The following is a 21,118-nucleotide window of genomic DNA, read 5'->3' on the forward strand; positions in this document are numbered from 1 at the left end:
CAACAAGCTCATGAGGGTGGGCAAGCTTGGACTCTGAAAAGAGGCAGATATTGTCAAGGTGTGTTCACCTAGGCTTTGTATCGTACTGAAGAAGTTATATGCCTGGGATGTGACTACCCACCATGACCTGCCTCCTTAAGAATTTAAGAGCCCATCAGGGACCCTGTTAGGTTACTTTCTGTAGAACCCCTTTTTCGTCCACAATGTTTCACCGGAACATTCATCGGGTTATTTCTCATTCATCGATACAACAGATGATAACCTAGTGCGTGTCACCTTATTTCAGTGGTTTATACTCCCCGCAGCTGTTGGAGAGGACCCTCCACGGCCAGCATTAGATGTTGGAGTTTAAAAAGCATTTAAGTAGTTAAGTGAAAGATTAGTTTCCAATTGCTTTCGGTTTGTATTTTAATGAGGCAGAACACACTTATCCCCCTATTCCTTGGCCATTTATATTCTCTCTTGTGAGTGTCTGTCTTCCCTACCCCACCCCCTTCATCTTTGCTGAGCTGAACTGATAATCGGAAGTGGCACAGAGCTAGTAGAAGTGACACTTGCAGAGAAAATCCCTGGATCATCTCGGTTTGAGTGAAAGCCTGTAGCACTGCCAGCTTTGACGAGCGGTGCCTGTCATCACCCATAACCCCAGGGAAGAGGGAGAGCTCATCTGGCTCCATTTGTGGAGAGCGGCTTCAAGTTGTGGGCTTGGCTTTGGGGCCTTAAGTGTGTCTCCATTTGCAACCGCACCATACCTGTGAGAACCTGTGCGCTGACTCATGCTTGGAACTGAAGGGTGTTTCAGAAGTAAATGAGATCATATATATCAACACTGGATCGCGTAGACACACGAGGCAATTAATCGGTGTTTGTTCCACTTCCCCTCCTGCGGCCCCACCAGGCCCCTTGGAGCAGAGAGCAGGGATGCAGGAGGGCCGGCGGGGGGTCGGAAAAGGAGCAAATGCCATGACTGCTGTACAGATGTCACGGGCTCTGAGAAACAGCCCTGTCTGACACCCTCGATAGGCTCCTTCCTGGGTCTCACACGTGTTTGGGCCAAGGAGGGTGGGGACCACGTGGGGAGTGGTCATCTATTTTTTAAAACCTCAGTCAGGATCCTGGAGGAAAGAGCTTGAGGCCTGGAGTGAGAGAGAGCTCAGTGGAAATGTGACTCAGACTCCAAGGGAATTACTTCAGCTCTCGGGCTGTTGGTTTTCCACATCTGTAAAGAGGGACTAAATAAAGCATCTGTCTCAGGCTTGTTATAGGGATCGGATGAAGAAATATATGTAAATTTATGGACATGGTACCTGGCACATATAAATAAGAGAAGGATAAACCAGTGGTTAGTTTAGCTAAAATGTGAAAGTGCTTTGACAAAACTTTTTGACCAAAGCATCGGAAGTCACACTGAGATGGGAGAGAATCTCTTTTTGTTCCATCCATCTCCTTGAAGGTACGTCCTTACGGCCCTATTCATAGACACCAGGCAAGAAAGGGATCCGGAGGGAAGAGGTGCTGTCTGACGCTTGGTGCGGTGGTGTGAGGGCCAGGAAGGGGTCCTGCATGGTACACAGCCGTGAGGCGGAAAGCATACGTCTCTCATTACACATGTTTGCTGAAACGGGCTGGTACTTCTGCCGGCTGTTCTGTAACTTAAGACATCCTGCCCTTCTTTCCCAGAAAGTTCGGGTGTATTTGCCTCGTGCCTTGCAGCAGACTGGTGTTTAACTTAGAGGATGGACCATCCTTCTGTTAATTGTTCCTTGCAGGGAGTTCTAGCTTTGCATTTTTATTTATTTTTAAATTAAGAAAACGTTATTAAATTTAATGGGGTGACATTGGTTAGTAAAATTATACAGGTTTTAGGCGCACAACTCTACAATACATCATCTGTATATTACATTGTGTACTTCTCCATCCCAGGTATTTTTAATTTTTATTTATTGATATGAGAGGGGGGGGAAACATTGATTTGTTGTTCTACTTATTTATGCACTCATTGGTTGATTCCTGTATGTGTCCCGACCGGGGATTGAACCTGCAACCTTGGCATGTCAGGACGATGCTCTAACCAACTGAGCAGATGAGCTACTTGTCCAGGGCTCTTTTATTCATTTATTTTAAACACTAGGTAATAGATTCATACGACTCAAAACTTAAGAGTGCAAAGGGTGTAGAGCAGGGGTCCCCAAACTACGGCCCACGGGCCGCATGCGGCCCCCTGAGGCCATTTATCTGGCCCCCACCACACTTCTGGAAGGGGCACCTCTTTCATTGGTGGTCAGTGAGAGGAGCATAGTTCCCATTGAAATACTGGTCAGTTTGTTGATTTAAATTTACTTGTTCTTTATTTTAAATATTGTATTTGTTCCCGTTTGATTTTTTACTTTAAAATAAGATATGTGCAGTGTGCATAGGGATTTGTTCATAGTTTTTTTTATAGTCCGGCCTTCCAACGGTCTCAGGGACAGTGAACTGGCCCCCTGTGTAAAAAGTTTGGGGACCCCTGGTGTAGAGTGAAAAGCTCCTTGCCCGGCCTTATATACACCAGTCCTCCCCATACACCACTTTTCAGAAATGGCTTTTGAATCTGTAAGCAAAAATGTTCCTGTCTCCTTTTTTACATACATGTGTGTGAATCTGTCTACGGCTGGAGCTCTGCTCTTGCTTTCTTCACTTACTTTACAGAGTGGGGGGTAAAGTAGGTTTCCAGATGTATGTGAACAGTTTATTCTTGTATTATTTATTAATTATATTATTCTTCATACAAACCATGTAACCCTGTTTTTGCCCCACCCTGTATTGTGGATGATGTTCTCTATGTCCCTGTCAGAATATAGAGTACTCTACATATCACTACAGAGCATCTATGGTGTGGCTGTATCATAATTGATTTGAATATTCCCACTTGATAGATACCTAAATTGTTTCCAATATTTTGCTGTTAACATTAGCACTGCAATGAAGAACCTTGCATATAGGTGATTTCATTCAGAGGTAAGACAAGGATAAATTTCCAGAAATGGGGCTGTTGGGGCAGAGGGATGTGCCTTGCCAAGTTGAGGGGCACCAGGGAGTGCCCTCTGTTGAGGTCATTTCATTGCCATCAGCACTGTGTGAGAGCCTGTTTTCCTACAGGCTCGCCAGTGGAACGTGGGTTGGACTGGGGTCTTGGCCAATTTAGTAGATGGAAAAAGTTTTCTGTTGTCATTTTAATTTGCATCCTCAGCTGAGTGAGGTTGAGCCTCTTTTCAGATGTTCAGTAGCCATTTATAGCTTCTTATTTTCCTGTTGAAATGTTGATTTTGTTTCTTGTTGGTTTGTATCCCAACCAGAAATTTACCACCTGGAAAGAATCGATGATGCTGGCTCTCTTTTGGATGGAGTGCTGGAAGTAGCTGGGTACCCTTGGCATCTGTGTTCGAATGAGTTTGTATCCAAGGTTTCATAGGGACAGCTATTAAGGGGAAGTGGCCAGCTCAGTGCCTGATGTGAATCTGTGCCCAGCAAACGCTAGCTCTCACCATCACCATCATCATGGGGGGTGTGGGAGCAGGAGCACAAATGGGCTTTCAGTGTGTGCCTGTGACAGGCACGTGGACCCACCCTGCCCTTCAGGATGGGGCCAGGAATGGGGAGAGGTGAGGCGTCTTCTGGCTCTTTTCAAAGGTCAGATTGTGCTGCAGAATGTGTGGGACGTGCCTGGAGCCCGGAAGGTGCTCCAGCGGCCGCCATCCCAGGAGCCCTCTGCAGGAGGCTGTGCTTTGCAGGACCAGCTGAGCTTTTGGATGCAGTGTTGGCTGCTCCCGAGGTTTCGCCTGCATGTGGCTGCTGGGGGTGCCATAGGGGCTGCCATATTTGAAGAGGTGAAGAAAACAAGGTTGCTGCTTCCACCAACTTGAGGGTTGCTAGTGTTAGGTTAGATCTATCGGCTATATGTTTTGGGGGTATCTATCATCTAAGATGGACAAGTTCTGTAGGTTTAGGGTATGCTGTATTACACTCACTTTGATTTATTTTTCATGGTAGTTAAGTTTGAAATGTCAAGTAATATTGAAGGCAGGTAGGAGATTTTTATGTCCACTAAAAGGTCTTGGGTTAAAGTCGGGGAAACATCAATCTTGATATCTTTAGTTTATTTAAAACATTTAAATTGTAGTTATGGAGGAAATGTGTGTGTGTGTGTGTGTGTACACACAGGGTAAGAATAGTCAATTTGAGGAACTTTATTACTACTTTTATTGTTTTAGTATAAAATGGTTCACTTAGCTACCAGACACGTGACAGTGGTGGGTAAATTATACCCGATTCCAAATAGATGATAAGTGAGTTCTGAACCCTCTGATCAGAGGCACGGGGTTTCCCAGGTACTTGGGCCCTTCAGTTTACAGGTGTTGGCGGCCGCTGATTCACTTTAATTTCTGTGAAACACAGGCTTACTTCACTGTCACTTTAAATTGCCATTGCTCTGATATTGACCCTTAGCATGACCCTCCTTCACTATGGCTCCTGTCACTTCCTATTTCCTGTACATTTGGCTGTCTTAGGGTTACTGTTCAGAAACACAGACTTTAAGCATTATTGTCTTAGCTTAGTAGAAGACAAAGCAATAAAGGCATTATGTTTATTGAGCAATAGACACACTCATGTATCCAAAGGCAATATAGCCCTGCATATTGGAGACAAAATGAACTGCACAAATTGAGGCAGAGAAAACCTGCTTTCACAGCTGACTGAGTGACTGAGCAATATTATTAGCTTAGTGGGGAACATTCAGAGCCACAAGTTCGGTTTCAAATAATTTTGGGGAGAGCAAGGACATGTTGTTCCCAAAGGATTTTTAAATAATCTACGAATATTTTTAATAAAAACTTGGTCAATTTCCTGAGAAGAAAGATGCCAAGATTCCCCTCTGTTATCTGTGATGCTATTAATAACACAAAAGAAAATCTGTTTTTATTAGGTTTAGAAAGCTTTCCAAGACGTTTTATTTCCCAGTTGAGATAATATTTAGAGGTTCAAAAATGTGAAGCTTTGATAGTGTCAGGAGCATTTTTTTTTTATCATTTTCTCTTAAAAAATGAAAAGCTCAATGCCTTTCCTGAAGAATTGATTTTAGCATTAGATTTTTTAAAATTAAATTTTATGTTTTTTAAAAAGTAGACCACCAGAGCAGCTAATTTAATAAGCCAGAGGAAAAGTAGTAGTTAAAATTGGTGTCTTACTCCGTGGCACCTGGCCGCATCCTGTGTCCAGGGTGGTACTGGGGTGGGAGGCTGTGTGGCAGGACCGCATCCTCACTGCCTGGGCACAGGGGCTCGAACAGGGTTTGTTGAATGAATATGTGAGGCCTTTCCTAGCCTGGGCGCACCTGCATTTCACCGTTACTTACTTATTAAATTGCGAACGGAACAAATCAGAGGAGGAGAGGGAGTTGCCAGAGTCTCCTCTTCGGTGCCACATGCACAGATTAAAAAACTTTTTTTTGAGGTGAAATTAAAACAAAATAAGACAGTTTAAAAGTGAACAATTCAGTGACATTAAACACATTCACAATGTTGTGCAACTATTACCTCTGTCTAGTTCCAAAACATTTTCATCACCCCCAATAGGAGACCCTGCGGCAACTGGAGAGAAGGAATGTGGGTGAAGGTTAGTTTCAGCTGGGGTAGGACATTAAATCCGATCCGGGCTTCTCTGATGATTTAGTAACTCAACTTTGTTGTTTTAAGACAATTCATCCTGAGCGTGTGTACCTCTTGGCTTCTCCGTGGGCTGAGTGCTGCTGTGATATGACTTGGAGCGTGGTTCTGATCGTAAGAGTTTCAAGTTGTGGACTTGAACTTGGCTGGGCACGTGTATCCTGCTGGCAGCTAGTTTTACAGGCGAACAAACACGGCCACGGACCTGGTTGGCGTGTGTAAAGAGCTATAGCATGTCTTAGAGACAGTTTTCAAAACAATTCTTTAGTTGAAACGATATAAGAAAATTTGCTCTGTAAGAATTATGTACCAGTTCAGCGTGATCTTTGGTATTTTTTAAAACTAGCTTCCGACTGCGATTGTCGTCTGTATGCGGCCTTGAATGAGCAGGTCAAGTTTTCTCTGGCCTAATTTTTTCAACTACAAAAATAAGTGAATTAAATCTCTCTGAACTGCCTCGATCTAGGCTTGGATCGTAGTCTTTTTTTAATTTCTTCCTGTTGTAAAAATAAATTTTCCTCATTACAGAGAATTACCAACATATATAAAGTGAAAAAGAAGACAAAAATGGCCTCAGTGATGAGAGACAACCACTGTTAATATTTTAGTGTACATCTTTTTTATCATCCATTTAAAAAGCACTATACAAAATAACATATGAATATATATCGATTACAAAAGGCCCAAATGCTAGAGAACAGTTGGGGGTGGGCCCTGGGCAGGCAGCTCAGCTGGTTACGAGCGTCATCCTAACACACCGAGGTTGCAGGTCTCATCTCTGGTCAGGGCACCTGCAGGACAGCCAATGAATGCGTAAGTAAGTGGGAAGTGGAACAACTAGATCTTTCTTTCTCTCTCTCTTTCTCTCTCCCTCTCCCTTCCTTCATTTTTTCTAAAAATCAATTTAAAAATATCAACCAATGAATCGATGCTCTCTCTCCTTCGCTCTAAAAGCATATAAATAGATAACCACACACATGGCCACTGAAGCAGCACACATTTCCTGGAAGTTTCATTTAAGAACACCCAAAACTTGGCTCATTTGATAGATAAAAATGGCCCTGGCCGGTTGGCTCAGTGGTAGAGCGTCGGCCTGGTGTGCAGGAGTCCCGGGTTCGATTCTCGGCCAGGGCACACAGGAGAAGCGCCCATCTGCTTCTCCACCCCTCCCCCTCTCCTTCCTCTCTGTCTCTCTCTTCCCCTCCCGCAGCCGAGGCTCCATTGGAGCAAAGATGGCCCGGGCGCTGGGGATGGCTCTGTGGCCTCTGCCTTAGGCGCTAGAGTGGCTCTGGTTGCAACAGAGCGACGCCCCAGATGGGCAGAGCATCGCCCCCTGGTGGGCAGGCTAGGTGGATCCCGGTCAGGTCAGGCATATGCGGGAGTCTGTCTGACTGCCTCCCTGTTTCCAACTTCAGAAAAATACCAAAAAAAAAAAAAAGTCCAGATTTTGTCTCTTAAGAGAATTATAAAGGATCTTGGGAGGAAGTGCTTCCATACAGCAGGCAGCTGTGCTGTGGAACAGCCTCTGAATAGAGTGTGTCTCTTCAGGTGGTGATAAATGGAGGGGCCACGTCCAGCGGCGAACAGGACAATGAAGACACCGAGCTCATGGCGATCTACACAACAGAAAACGGCATCGCAGAAAAGGTACTGTGTAGCGCACCCCCTCCTCCCCACTGCTGATGTCTCCGGTTCCAGACAGGACGTGTGTCCTTCATCCGGGGTTTTGTCTCTGCCCTCTTTATAATAGAAATAGAAGTGATGAGGAACAGAAGTTACTAATCTTTAATTGTCTTAATGGCAATTAAACCAGGTCCCATATAGAGTCCCTTGTCTATCTGTCTATCTATCTATCTATCTATCTATCTATCTATCTATCTATCTATCTATCTATCTATCTATCATCTATCTATTGATCTATCTATCTGGAAGCCTCAGCCAACATGCCAGAGGGAAGTGGTTCAAGAGTTTGGGTCACAGAAGTAGAAGTGAATTGTAGAAGAAATGGGCTCAGGAAACAAGTTATAACAAAAGAAGGGCCCTTGGAGCTCAGGGGAGAGAGACAATTTAGCAAAGGCACCTGGGGGGATGGGGTGGGCAAAGGTGAGGGCTGCTCCACCGAGAGCCTCCTGGGGCGTAGGGTATTCTGAAGTCAGTTGTGGTGAAGTTCCTTCCCTTTCCTCCCCTCCCTCCCTCCCTTCTTTCTTCCCTCTTTCTTTCTTTAAATTTTATTTAGAAAATTAAATTTAACAGGGTAACCGATCAATAAGAGTACATAGGTTTCAGGTAAAAATTTCTATAGCATTTCAACTGTTGATTATGTTGTATACCCATCACCCAAAGTCAAATCATTTTCCGTCACCTTTTATTTGTTCCTCTTTACACCCTTCCCCCCCCTCCCCCACATCCTTCGCCCCTTGGCAGCCACTTCACTTTTATCTATGTCCATGAGTCTCAGTTTTATATCCTATCTATGGGTGAAATCATACAGTGCTTAGGTTTTCCTGATTTACTTATTGCACTCAGTGTAATGCTCTCAAGGTTCATCCATGTTGTTTTAAATGGCAGTATGTCATCATTTCTTATGGCTGAGTAGCATTCCATTGTATAGATGTATCTCATCTTCTTTATCTAATCCTCTATTGAAGGACACTTTGGTTGTTTCCATGTCTTGGCCACTATAAATAATGCTGCAATGAACATGGGGCTTCATGTGTTTTTATGTACCAGTGTTTTTGAGTTTTGGGGGTAGATACCCAGTAGAGAAATTGCTGGGTCATATGGTAGGTAGTTCTAGTCTTCATTTTTTGAGAAGTATTTTTTCTGAAACATTGATTCTTTCATTCTAATTTTCAAGCTAATTTACTATGTAGAGATAAGCAGAATAGGTTTTTAATAGTCTTTTAAATTCCTTAATTTCTGTGATTATTTCCACTTTGTGTATGTTTATCCTTTTCCTCCCACATTGTCCCATTTCTCTTTCCCTGGATTAGCTAGTTTTTAATTTATTTTTTTAATTTAAAAGAAATAAATTTTAGATTTACTTTTGTTTCCTAAGTAACTGCTTTCCTGTTTCCTAATGTATCTGTTTCTCTTTTTCTTTATTCCTTTAGTTTTCCTTTTATTTTTTTGAGACATATGCTTTGTCTGTTTTGTCTTTTTGTTTTAAGGCTATGAATTTTCCAGTGAGGACTTCTTTAACTATATCTAATAAATTTTCATATGTAATTTATTTATGTTTATTTATTTACTTATTTTTAAATTGCTATATGTTGATTTTAGAGAGAGAGGAAGGGAAAGAGAAACAATGATTTGTTATTTCACTGATTTATGCATTCATTGGTTGATTCTTGTACGTGCCCTGACTGGGGAGTGAACCCGCGACCTTGGCGTGTCAGGACAACGCTCTAACCACCTGAGCTATTCGACCAGGGCTTGTAATTTATTTTTTATTCCTATTTTCTAAATAGTCTGCTACTTTGGATTGTATTTCTTCTTTTCCTTCTGGCTTTTAAGGGCACATTTAAAAAACTTGTAGATGGAGGGGAGTTTTTGATGGTTTATTAATTTCTGGTTTTCTTATATTGTTAGCAGAAAACGTTGCCTGTATTGTTTTTTGGGATGTATTGAGGTGTTTCTTATGTTTGAATTTTTGTGAATGTTCCAGCTTATCAGAAATGCAGGCTCTCTACCCCAGTCTAGACCTGCTGAATAAGATTCTGCACTTTCATATACTTCCTGTGTGATTCATATATTCACCGAGTCAGAGAAGTAACTCTGTAGCAGTTTCCAAGAGAAGGGCTGGCTCATGGGAATAAATTTTTATCCAAAACTAACTATGACATTTAGGCTCAAAGGCTGTGATTGCTGCCTTCCCGTTTTCTCATATTGAATGTGGCAGTGAAGAAATCAAGCCGTTCTTTTTTTCTTCTTCCTCTTATCAGTATCTTGATCTTTTTTGCCTGTCTTATGGAATCTTTATCTTTGATATTCAATAACTTTATTTAGATATGTTTTGATGTTGACCATTCTGGGTCAGTTTTATCTGGCACTTTTAATATTTAGCGTCAAAGCTCCTGTTACTTTAGGAAAACTGTCTTGAATTATATCTATTTTTTGTTCCGTTCTGTTTTGTTTTTCTTATTAGAGGGCTCCAGTTATGCATTTTGGATCTCCTTTGCCTGCTTTCTCTAGCCATTCCTTCTCTCTAATACGTTTTTTCTTCTTATATTGTTTTTTCTTCATCTGTATTAAATTTTTTAAAAAATTGATTTTTAGAGAGAGAGAGAAGAGAAACGTTGATTTGTTGCTCCACTTATTTGTGCCTTTGTTGGTTCTTATATGTGACCTGACCGAGGGACCAAACCCACACCTTGACATAGCAGGATGATACTCTTCTAACGAGCTGAGCTAACTGGCCAGGGCCATTGTATTCTTTCCTTCTTTCTTTCTTTTCTTTTTCTCTTTTTCTTCCTTTCTTCCCTCCTTCCTTCCTTCCTTCCCTCCCTCCCTCCCTCCCTCCCTCCCTCCCTCCCTCCTTCCCTTCTTCCCTCCCTCCCTCTCTTCCTTTTGAATAATATTGCTTACAATATTGTTGTAACAGTTTGTACTAATCTGATTGTAGTGTTACTATACTTTAGATATTTCTCTTTGTTACTTTGAGAGCAGTAACACTCCCTACTTGGAAACTAGATAATGGGATGGTATTGAATTGTCCTTTGTATAACAAGCCCAATATCCATAGTTGCATCATGTCAGCAAAATGGTCAGTTGAATTTAGGGTTTCCCAAGACCTGAGTTGGGGGTTCCCAGATCAGGTTCAGTGATTTTCTAGGACTCAATTTAGGAAAACTTACACTCTTGGTTATAGTTTATTTCAGAGAAAGGATTGTTAGGGAAGGGTCCGGGAGACACCAATGTAAGCTTTCAGTTCTCCTTTTCCAGGGGAGTTGTGTGGACATTGCCTAATTTCCCTAAAACAACGTGTGGCAGCACTCAAGGAGTGTTGCCAGCCAGGGAAGCTCCCTGGAGCCCTGGTGTGCAGGGTTTTATTGGGGATCGTGCAGGTATAGCCGACCGCTGCATGCATCCAGCCCCTTCAGAGGTCAGACTGAGACCATGTAGCCCAAGGTGCCCACTATAGATTGCATCATTACATGGCCTGCTTGGGACTGTCCCGTGCTTCAGGTAAACAAACACACTCTTAAAACTCAAGATGTTCCAAGAGCTCAGAGGTTACCTCCAGGTGCCAGGTGGGAACCAAACCTTTCTCTGACATGTGCAGGATTTGGACATCCCAGACCTCTTGAGTTAATTCTTTACTATATCGCCATGTATCAAATTCCTTAGATGTGTGTACTTCCTCTACCAATACATTTTGAAAGACACATATAATCCACTTAAACCTATTCAACAATACACATCTCTCATTATGCATCCTACGAATGGAAGAAAAAGTTCTCTCAGAAAGGTCATATTCAACTCACATCTGGATTAGATCAAATATCAGCTCACACCAGACATTTACCTTTTGGCTTCAGCAGGTAAGCCTGAGTTGCGTCACTCCTTTTGTTTAAGGGTATTTGATCCCTAAAGCCCCATTGCCCTGTGCCTGGAAAACTGAGTAATAAACACAGGGACTGGGCAGCTTCTTGTGGCCCAGACCCGCCTGATAAGGGGGCACAGGTTGGTCTAGATATGGCCAAGGGTCAGAATGCCATCGTCTTTATATTTTTTGTGGAACATGTTTTCATTTTGTTTCTTCTGTTTGTCAGGTTATTTGAGATTTTCTTTAAATGCCCATCTCCAATTCCAAGGGACTGTTCAGAGGGTTTTAGCAGTCGGAGCAGTTCTGAGGCTGTGCTGGGAGACTCGAGGTTGCCTTGAGTCTTCTGTTGGGCTCAGATACTGGATCACTTCAGAAGTGCTGCTGATACTGACCAGGAATGTCGAGATGATAACCTAGAGCAGGGGTCCCCAAACTTTTTACACAGGGGGCCAGTTCACTGTCCCTCAGACCGTTGGAGGGCCGGACTATAAAAAAAACTATGAACAAATCCCTATGCACACTGCACATATCTTATTTTAAAGTAAAAAAACAAAATGGGAACAAATACAATATTTAAAATAAAGAACAAGTAAATTTAAATCAACAAACTGACCAGTATTTCAATGGGAACTATGCTCCTCTCACTGACCACCAATGAAAGAAGTGCTCCTTCTGGAAGTGTGGCGGGGGCCGGATAAATGGCCTCGGGGGGGGGGGGGGCCACATGTGGCCCGTGGGCCGTAGTTTGGGGACCCCTGACCTAGAGTGTTTGTGAAGATTTTGGCTCAAAAAGCATGTAACACTTAACATTAAAAAAAAAAAAATCTTTAATTGTAGTGGAAGGAAAAACAAAAGAAAATTGCCCTCTAAGCTATAAATAATTTTTAATCTTTTTTTTTTTTTTTAAGTAAAATGTGAGTCATACATCTGTCTACTTTTGACTTGTGCTCTTTTACTCACCGTTGTGTCTGAGCAGCCGCAGGACTTGACTTTTAGGCACAGAGATCTTTTTCCTTGTGGGGATGGGGCGGGGTAGGAGCAGCAGATTAGTGTGCTCTGAAAGTGGTTAGTGTTTTATATTACCGTATTTCCCCATGTATAAGACGCTCCCGTGTCTAAGACACACCTTAATTTGGGGGCCCAAAATTTGAAAGAAAAAAAAATTACATAAAGTTATTGAACTCAAGTTTTATTCATCATAAAATTCATTCCTGCGAGAAAACGGGAAATGCAAGTAAAAAAATTTTATAACCACTGTATAAGACGCACCCAGTTTTTAGACACCAAATTTTTTAAGAAAGGGTGCACCTTATACATGGGGAAACACTATACTTCTTCATTCCTGGCACCACCCAAGGACTGCCCCTGCCAAGGTATTACTTTGTGGTCTCCACCTGGGAGCATCGTCTCCATACGGACAGTCCCCAGGCTTGGGGACAGTCTCTGAGCAAGCTGGACACTCTGGGGGATGAGTCGATGGCCAGGGACCCAAACCCCAGGCTCTGGAGACTGCATGTCTCACTGAGCCGTGCCCTGGAGCTTTGGGTCAGAGGTAGCCAAGTCTGAATTTTACAGGAGAGTGGCAGACACTTACTAAAGCTGCTTTTCAGTAGTGGGCCTGCACTGAACTGAGCTAACTTGAGTCGTTGTTTTTATGAAACAACTCCTCTGTCCCTCTTGCTCACAGAGCTCTCTGGCCGAGACGTTGGATAGCACCGGCAGCCTCGACCCCCAGAGGTCGGACATGATCTACACCATAGAAGACGTGCCTCCCTGGTACCTGTGCATATTCCTGGGGCTGCAGGTAAGATGGGTCCTTGAGGATGTAACCGTCTGTACATGCTTGGATGTTTTTTAAAATTCAGTTTTGATTTTTAGTTATTGATATCTTTATTATAAATTACTCTTTTAAGAATGATGGATGGGGCCCTGGCCGGTTGGCTCAGTGGTAGAGCGTCGGCCTGGCATACAGGAGTCCCGGGTTCAATTCCCGGCCAGGGCACACAGGAGAGGCGCCCATCTGCTTCTCCACCCCTCCCCCTCTCCTTCCTCTCTGTCTCTCTCTTCCCCTCTCGCAGCCAAGGCTCCATTGGAGCAAAGTTGGCCCAGGCGCTGGGGATGGCTCTATAGCCTCTGCCTCAGGGGCTGGAATGGCTCTGGTTGCAGCAGAGCCGTGCCCCAGATGGGCGGAGTGTCACCCCTGGTGGGCGTGCTGGGTGGATCCCGTTCGGGCGCATGGAGGTGTCTGTCTGACTGCCTCCCTGTCTCCAACTTCAGAAAAGTACCCCCCCCAAAAAAAGAATGATGAATGGAAATTATCAACAGTTTCATAATAGGGAAAGGAAGAAAAGAACAGGACGAGTAGGATAGCAGGGGAATGAAAGAAGGAAAAAAGAATTGATGTTTCTCATCTCTCTCCCTTCCTGTCTGTCCCTCTCTCTGACTCTCTGTCTCTGTCACACAAAAAGAGAGAGAGAGAGAGAGAGAGAGAGAGAGATGGGAAACATCCTATGCAATGAAGCCTGTGTAACTTTAATCCCCAGACCTGAGAGAAAGTTTTTAAAAGTCAACTAATTATCTCAAAAATACAGATGTAAAATTCTACAGAATATTGGCAAATCAAATCACAGAAAAAAGCTATAGCAAGACTAACTAGAATTTGTTTCGGTAATGTTTCAGCATAAAATAATTCATGTTAACAGATCAGAAGAGAAAGATCTATGATTTTAGCGATTGATGCTGAGAAGCATTTAAAAAAAAAAAGAGCCTGACCTGTGGTGGCGCAGTGGATAAAGCGTCGACCTGGAACGCTGAGGTCGCTGGTTTGAAACCCTGCACTTGTCTGGTCAAGTCACAAATGGGAGTTGATGCTTCCTGCTCCTCCCCCCTTCTCTCTCTCTGTCTCTCTCTCTCACTCTCTCTCCTATCTAAAATGAATAAATTAAAAATTAAAAAAAAAAAGAGTAGCCCTGGCCGGTTGGCTCAGTGGTAGAGCATCGGCCTGGCGTGCAGGAGTCCCGGGTTTGATTCCTGGCCAGGGCACACAGGAGAGGCATCCATCTGCTTCTCCACCCCTCCCCCTCTCCTTCCTGTCTCTTCTCCTCCCGCAGCCAAGGCTCTATTGGAGCAAAGTTGGCCGGGCGCTGAGGATGGCTCTATGGCCTCTGCCTCAGGCGCTAGAATGGCTCTGATTGCGGCAGAGCGATGCTCCAGCTGGGCAGAGCATCGCCCCCTGGTGGGTATGCCGGGTGGATCCCAGTCGGGTGCATGCAGGAGTCTGTCTGACTGCCTCTCTGTTTCCAACTTTAGAAAAATACAAAAAAAAAAAAAAAACAAAGTATAATCCCAGTAAGAATTTAAGAATTGTATAAGTGAAATATCACCAGTGTTTGTACTGAGTACTTCCTTTATGCTGGCCTGGCTTCGTGTGAGTAATAATAATGCCAGGAGATGTGATGGGAAGGAGAAATGCTGAAGAAGAAATTCGATTTGGCTTATGATACAAGTGAGCACTTGGAAAACCAGTTTTGTTTTGTTGCTTTATGTGAGCTGTTTTTTAAAAACAGTGGAGGGCGAGTTATGTTGAACTCAGAGAAAAACGAGGAAGGGTTTACCCTTCGCTCTGCCTTCCTGTCGCCCACAGCACTACCTGACTTGCTTCAGCGGTACGATCGCGGTGCCCTTTCTGCTGGCTGATGCCATGTGTGTGGGGTACGACCAGTGGGCCACCAGCCAGCTCATCGGGACCATTTTCTTCTGTGTGGGAATCACAACTCTGCTGCAGACGACGTTTGGATGCAGGTGAGATTGGGGTGCTAACCTGGGATGCTGAAGCCCCTGTAAGGAGGGCATCGGACAATGCCATTTATCTAGGACTCCTGAGAAGGACTGACGGGGCTGGGGCCAGGGGTGGGGATCGTTCTAGTGAGCCTTGTCCCACCCAGCCCCCGCCATGTTTCTTCTCTTGGTGGATGGCACCATCTCCCACCAGCTGTGCAGGCTGGAAGTCTGACTCACGCTCGGCTCCTTCCAGCCCACCAGCCACAGGGCAAGCTGTCTCCCCGCTCCTGCCCACATCCCGTTAGTCCTGACTTGGACTGTTCTGCTAGGTCCCAGCTGGTTTCCTTGCCTCCAGGGCTACTCCTTGCCCCACTCTGCACCCATCCCCTGTGCTGTCTTGCCAACATTAGCATCTTCCTTGGAGCTGCCAATTCTGCAGCCCCGCTCCCTGTGTAAAACCGGCGTGTGCCCACTTTTTAAGCTCCTGCCTTGCTCTCTGCCCCCCCCGCCCTTCCAGCTGTGCCTCTGAACCCCGCTGTCCCCTTCCCTGCGCTCACCCTAAGGCAGCTCCTCCCCGAGCCACCCCGCTGTTCCACCCTCCCATGCCCGTGCTCGTGCTCGTGCTCCCCAGCACCCCCGTGCACCTGCTCATCCTTCTGGTCTGGCTGGTCCCGCCCCCTCTGTGCAGCATCCCGTTTCCTCGAAGCCTCCTTTGTTCTCTCAGAGTTCCCACACATGCATTTCGTGTACGTTCTTCTAATGTGGCTCTTATTCCACGGTGTCCTTTTTTGTTCCTGTGTCTTTCCCCACTGGGTTGTGCTCCCCTCCTTGACGCCAGCGCTCTGACTTGTTCGCCTCCGCGTCCCGCCCCAGCTTACACGGGCCCCCGAGTTGCTGCAGAGGAGGGCAGGGAGCCGCTCTTTCCTGCCGCCTCCTGCAGGCTTGCTTTCTTTCCTCCTGTCCCCTCTTCTGCCCTCTTCCCACTGCGGCCTGTTCCTCCACCCCAGGGCTCTGCTCATGGGTGGAGCCTGCAGGGACAGGATTGTCCTCAAGTGAAGGGCAGCAGAGTCATTTGCCGAGTCCTAGCTCTGTCTCTTGCATGATGACATATAATCTGTGGACGGGCTTTGCCTTGCCTGCTGGGGAACGAAAAGGAGACCATGCAGGGGCCACTTGGGTGTCATAGCTGTGTTCTGAGGAGGCAGGACCCTCAGGGACCTCGAGAGGGCCGTTCTTACTGGGGAGGGGGCAGGCAGGAGAATGTGGGGAGAGCCCTGAGGAGTGTTAGGGCCTCTGGGTGGCGGCACAGGCGATACTCTGGGAAGGGAAACGGCGCTCCCTTGTAGATGTGCTGATGGAAGGAAGCCGTGTGACTGAAGGCTGTGGAGCTGGCCAGCTCATGGAATTCCCAAAACCCCAGCTCCTGCAGGACTGCCTGCAGCCCCCATGCTGCGCAGAGCTGTTTCCTCAGAAAGGAGCGTCTGCTTAGGGGACCCCTGAGGGGAGAGCCAAGGGTGCCATTGACCTGCTGGAGGAAGGAGGTCTGTCCTGGGACTCATTTTCTTAGCATCAGGGAGTTCAGTTGGCTGGCAGCACCGTTCGTTCATTTCGATACAGCATTTAAGGTTCTGTATGTCAGGTCCAGAATGGGCTAAAACTCTTTTGTTGGCTGACTTGGGAGCCTCACCTTGTCCATAGGGCACTGGTTCTAAATAGCTGACCACCAGGGAACTTGTAAATGTGGGCAGTGCCTATACTTGAGAACTGTTGGTTGACATGCAGAGGGGATGGAGCTGTCTTTATTGTGCTAACAGGGGCACTGTGTGCAGTTGTGCCGTGGTCTCATGCCAAGGTCAGCCAGGGTCGGATGCATTGCCAGCGCTGGATACACCGGGCTGTTGGCTATTTTAATAATAAACCGCAATCCCATGGGCAGTCAGGACCTACAGTTCCCAATGTGAAGCAGTAGCTTTCAAAATGTGGTGAATGGTGGCTTCTTCTCCCTTACACACGGGGGAGGGGGCAGGCAAACAGGAGAAGTGAGAGGGGCCTTGGTCAGATGACATCCTCAGCTGTTTCTTTCCTAAGGTATTTAATGGATGACATTTTGCCATTATTTTAATAGCCCTCATGTGTTTTTGTGGATTATTATAAGCTTCCTAAAATGTTTGGAAACTTTTTGTGCGTGAATAATATGAAAAGCCCTTTAGTTTTGCTAAATGCTAACATAGACCCTCATCAAGGCTGTGAATGATCATGTTAACAGACTTGGTGTGTGCTTCCTGGCCACAACAGGATCAAGTAAACAGATAAAGCCGTTGGGCAAGAGGGATTGTTAGGGTGGGACAGTGTGGGAGGGAAGCGCTGACAGAGCCAGGAGTGGGGTTTGTTCCCAGTGTCACGGCCTTAGGATTGCAGACGGCCTGTGCATTTGTTTGATTTATGGGTTTGGGGGTGGTGGGGGCGTTCAGCACTTAGGCTTAAAGCAATAGAAGAAAACGTTTTCATGTTCAGTTTTAATGATCTCTAAGCTGAATTTTTAGACTCTCCCAACTCCAGGTAGTTTGTAGGATTGTGTGTGACTTCTGTGTGCTGCTCTGTGGACTTGTGGCCTTCGATTGCGAATACCCCACTGCACGGGATGGAGCCGGTACCTGGGACCTAGAGACGAGCCGTGGTCTGTGCTTGTGCAGAGGGCCCTTGATTTCGAGGAAGCCAAGACAACTGCAGGTCAAGCTCAGAGGAAGATGGTGTTGGCATTCCGACCTGTGGGCAGTGGTCAGGCCGTCCCTCCTCCTCATTGCACACGGCCACCCTGATGAAGCGGGGCACGCTGTTCCCGGTCACCTGTTTCATTCTACAACAATACTCGCAATTGATAGGGAGATGGTGAAGGGGACACAGGCGTATGCCTCTGCAAATCTGAGTGTGGGCTCAGACCGCCGCTGTCAGCTGTCACCACGTTACAGTCGCTCCTCCGGAGCCGTGTTTCCCACGAGCTGGGCTGAGGACACGCAGATGTGTCTGGTGCCGCACGGGCTGTAGACCCTCTTTCCTTCGCTGCACATCTGCCCTGGCATGAGAGTGGTTCATTTCGTGTGTGGATCGTGCCTGTTGTGAAATGGAGGTTGTGGGTTGGAGCCCCAGTTGTGACTTGCCTGGCTTTAGTGCTTCCCAGAGCCTCTGCCGGCAGGGGGTGAGCGGTCGGTGCCATACCTGCTTCTGTCACCTCCTCCTGCTCCCGCCTGTTCCTCCCTCCTCCTCCCCTGTGACCTTGATCTCCCACACTTTGCTTTCAACTCTGTCTTTATTGAGTTTCCTTGAGTGAGAGTTCAGCATTCCTGTTCTGTTTGACTTGTGATGTCAGTCTCAGCCACCCCTTGGACTGGCTCCAGGACTCAGTACAAAGCCTTGACAATCGGAGAGACCCGGGCAAGGGTGTTAGCCAGCATGCAGCAGTCTCGGTGCCCTGGCTGTGGGCGTGACTCAGCCGCGTGCCACCTGGCTGCCTTTGCCTTTCCAAACCGAGACCAGTTTCCCAGCACCTGCCCCCACCCCTCCGTGGACGGCAGTTGTCCGTGCAGAGCTGGGGGTGGCCGAGGGTCCTCTGGCACCCTGCCCCTTGCCTGCCACTGGCCGTCCCTGACTTGCCTGAGATGTGGCAGGCTCTGTGTTTGGGGTCCCCTCCGGCCTTTTGCTCAGGCGCCTCTTGGAGGCATCACTCTGAGCTCTCCAGCAAAAGAGAAGACTGAAGGGGGGTGGCCCCTCCCGGAGGAGCCTGTCCTGGTCATCACAGGCTCATTGTAGACACACAAAACCTTCCTTCCCTGAGAAAGGGTAGGGTTTTGGCCAAAAGTGTCACAGTAGCAGGTGCTGTTGTCAGCCCCAAGGAGACCACCTCCATGTCTCCTGTCTCCTTGGATTCTGGGTCCTGAACGTCCTCTGTGCTCACTGAGCGTGGCGAGGCTCCAGGACACTGCAGGGTCTCAAGTCCATGGCTTTGAACTGTTCACTGTTGATAAGACTTCGAAGAATCAAGGGGTACAGTACTCAGATTGAGGTGGGGTGATGGGGGTTGCCCCCACATTCTCTTTCTGTATGTGTCATTTGTGTGGAGTATATGTGCATTTTTTGAACCCCTTGAAAGTAAAGTTAGAAACAGCATGCTGATTCACCCCTGAATATATACATCTTAGGAGTGAGGGTCTCCTCTGTGATCATTTACAGCAGACATTCTACCATAGCATCTCATATGCAGTCCATATTTAGTTTCCCAACTTGTCCCTAAAATATCTTTTATGGCTAGTCCCTCCAGCTCCCTGAACCCCAGGATCCAATCAGGTCCATGTGGTGCAGTTGTTGGTTGCATCTCTCTGGTCTCAATAATACACAGTCCCCACCTTTTCTCTCCATATCACTCCCGTTTAAAGAGTCCAGGCCAGTTGTGTGTGTCAAGCGTTCTGTGGTCTGAATTTGATTGTGCCCTCGTGGTGGTATTTCATTTGTTCTACAACCCCCTTATTTGTTCTAAACTGGGAGATGGGGCTAGAGGCATGGTTGATTCAGGGTGAAAATTTTGCAAAAATTGCCATATAGAGGATTTCACGTTTTGTCATGTCAAGCAGGCACACAGTAGCAAGTTGTGGGTTTTTCCCACCAAATTAAAAAAATTATTGTCCATTTTACTCAAAATTTTAGATAGTACAGGTTGGAGCAAAAGGTTTATAGTTGTGAGCGCGTGACAGTTTATTCTTGTATTATTATTTATTAATTATTGTATTTTTGCATACAAACAACTGCCACCTGTTTTTGCCCCATCCTGCGTATTAAAGACAGAGGGGCTGGTGAGAGGCTGGAGGCAGTGCCCTGGGAGGACGGAGCCTTGCCGCTCTCCCCTGACCGCTGCGTGGGGCGGGGCTCTGACCTTCGAGGTGGCATCGCTCTCGTTCCACCATTTTCAGGTGACTGTGGGTGAGCCACCTGGTCTCTCAAAGCCTCCCTCTGCTTCGTCCCAGGCACCTGTCCACACTCGCCTGTGGGTGCTCATTATTTTAGTGGCCTTCCGAAAAGGAGGGAAGGAGGCAGGTAGGTGCAGGAGGGGCAGAGGGGTTGCAGTGGGCTGGGGTAGACACCTGGCGGAGCAGCACGTCTGCCATCAGCTCTGCGCCTTCGGCTCTAGCTTCCTTAGGTGTCCTTCGCCCTGCTGTTAACACACTGTCTCTCTGTCACGTTCCGGATGCCCCTGGCGACGGGGAGCTGAGCAGTCCTCTGAGGATGTATGGGGGTGACGACTCAGCTCTCCACAGTCTGTTTTTATTCTTTTTCTTGTCCTTTGTCACAGTCCACGTGGCCTGCACATCCCTACATGCTCTGAATGGCCCGCTGCCGCCCCTCCTAGCTTCCTCCTCAGGCTGTCGGGGTGAAAAGCCAGGCCGGGTTAGAGCTGCTAGCGCTGCACAGGCCTAGGGGACAGAGCTTCTTACCAGACACCAGGGGAAGCTCTTTCCTTTTTTAAGTTTTGTGTTTTTTGTTAACTGTCTGACACAACCCTAGTATTTAAGAAATGTGTTGTCATCCTCCTTCTATTTCCCAGAAAGACACTTACTTTATATATAGACATAATTTAAATCATATCTTTTGAGAGGTAGTTGACATGCAGTAAAAGGTACCCTCCTTTCGTGAACTTATACAAGTTTTTGCTGGTACAGTCATATCACCGCAGCCAATAGAACATTGCCACACACCCAGGGACTCTCCCATGCTTCTTCATGACTGATCAGATCTATACGTAATAAAAGTGTTACTTAGGCAACCAGCCCTTTGCCTGAAATAGTTAATACTATCATGTTTGATAAAGAGGTTGTCACAGTCATGCCCAGCCAGCCCTCTGGAGCTTCTGTGTGCTGTCTGGACAGAGCCTGCTGCTGCTGTGTGCCGTGGCTGGGGGGGGGGGGGGGGGACAGGCTCCGGAAGGACAGGTGCCGCAGCGGCTTCCTCCCCACCCAGGCTCCTCAGCAGTCGGACTGAACACGATGATTTTGAGTATTTGTCTGTGAAATCAGAATAACATGAACTTGAAGCTAATGAA

The 21,118-nt window shown here is 46.4% G+C and overlaps 1 protein-coding gene across 3 annotated transcripts in view; it reads left to right on the top strand.

Moving 5' to 3' along the window:
• Positions 1-21,118, top strand: part of SLC23A2 (solute carrier family 23 member 2) — a 121,606-nt gene that overhangs the window by 57,032 nt on the left and 43,456 nt on the right. For all 3 annotated transcript variants that reach the window (XM_066237914.1, XM_066237915.1, XM_066237916.1), the window contains 3 exons: positions 7,251-7,349; positions 12,938-13,054; positions 14,894-15,051. In XM_066237914.1, the coding sequence (XP_066094011.1) occupies positions 7,251-7,349; positions 12,938-13,054; positions 14,894-15,051 (374 nt within the window). The remainder of the gene's footprint in view (positions 1-7,250; positions 7,350-12,937; positions 13,055-14,893; positions 15,052-21,118) is intronic.

The sequence above is a fragment of the Saccopteryx bilineata genome, chromosome 6 (genome assembly GCF_036850765.1).
Source record: "Saccopteryx bilineata isolate mSacBil1 chromosome 6, mSacBil1_pri_phased_curated, whole genome shotgun sequence".
Taxonomy (NCBI): Eukaryota; Metazoa; Chordata; class Mammalia; order Chiroptera; family Emballonuridae; genus Saccopteryx; species Saccopteryx bilineata.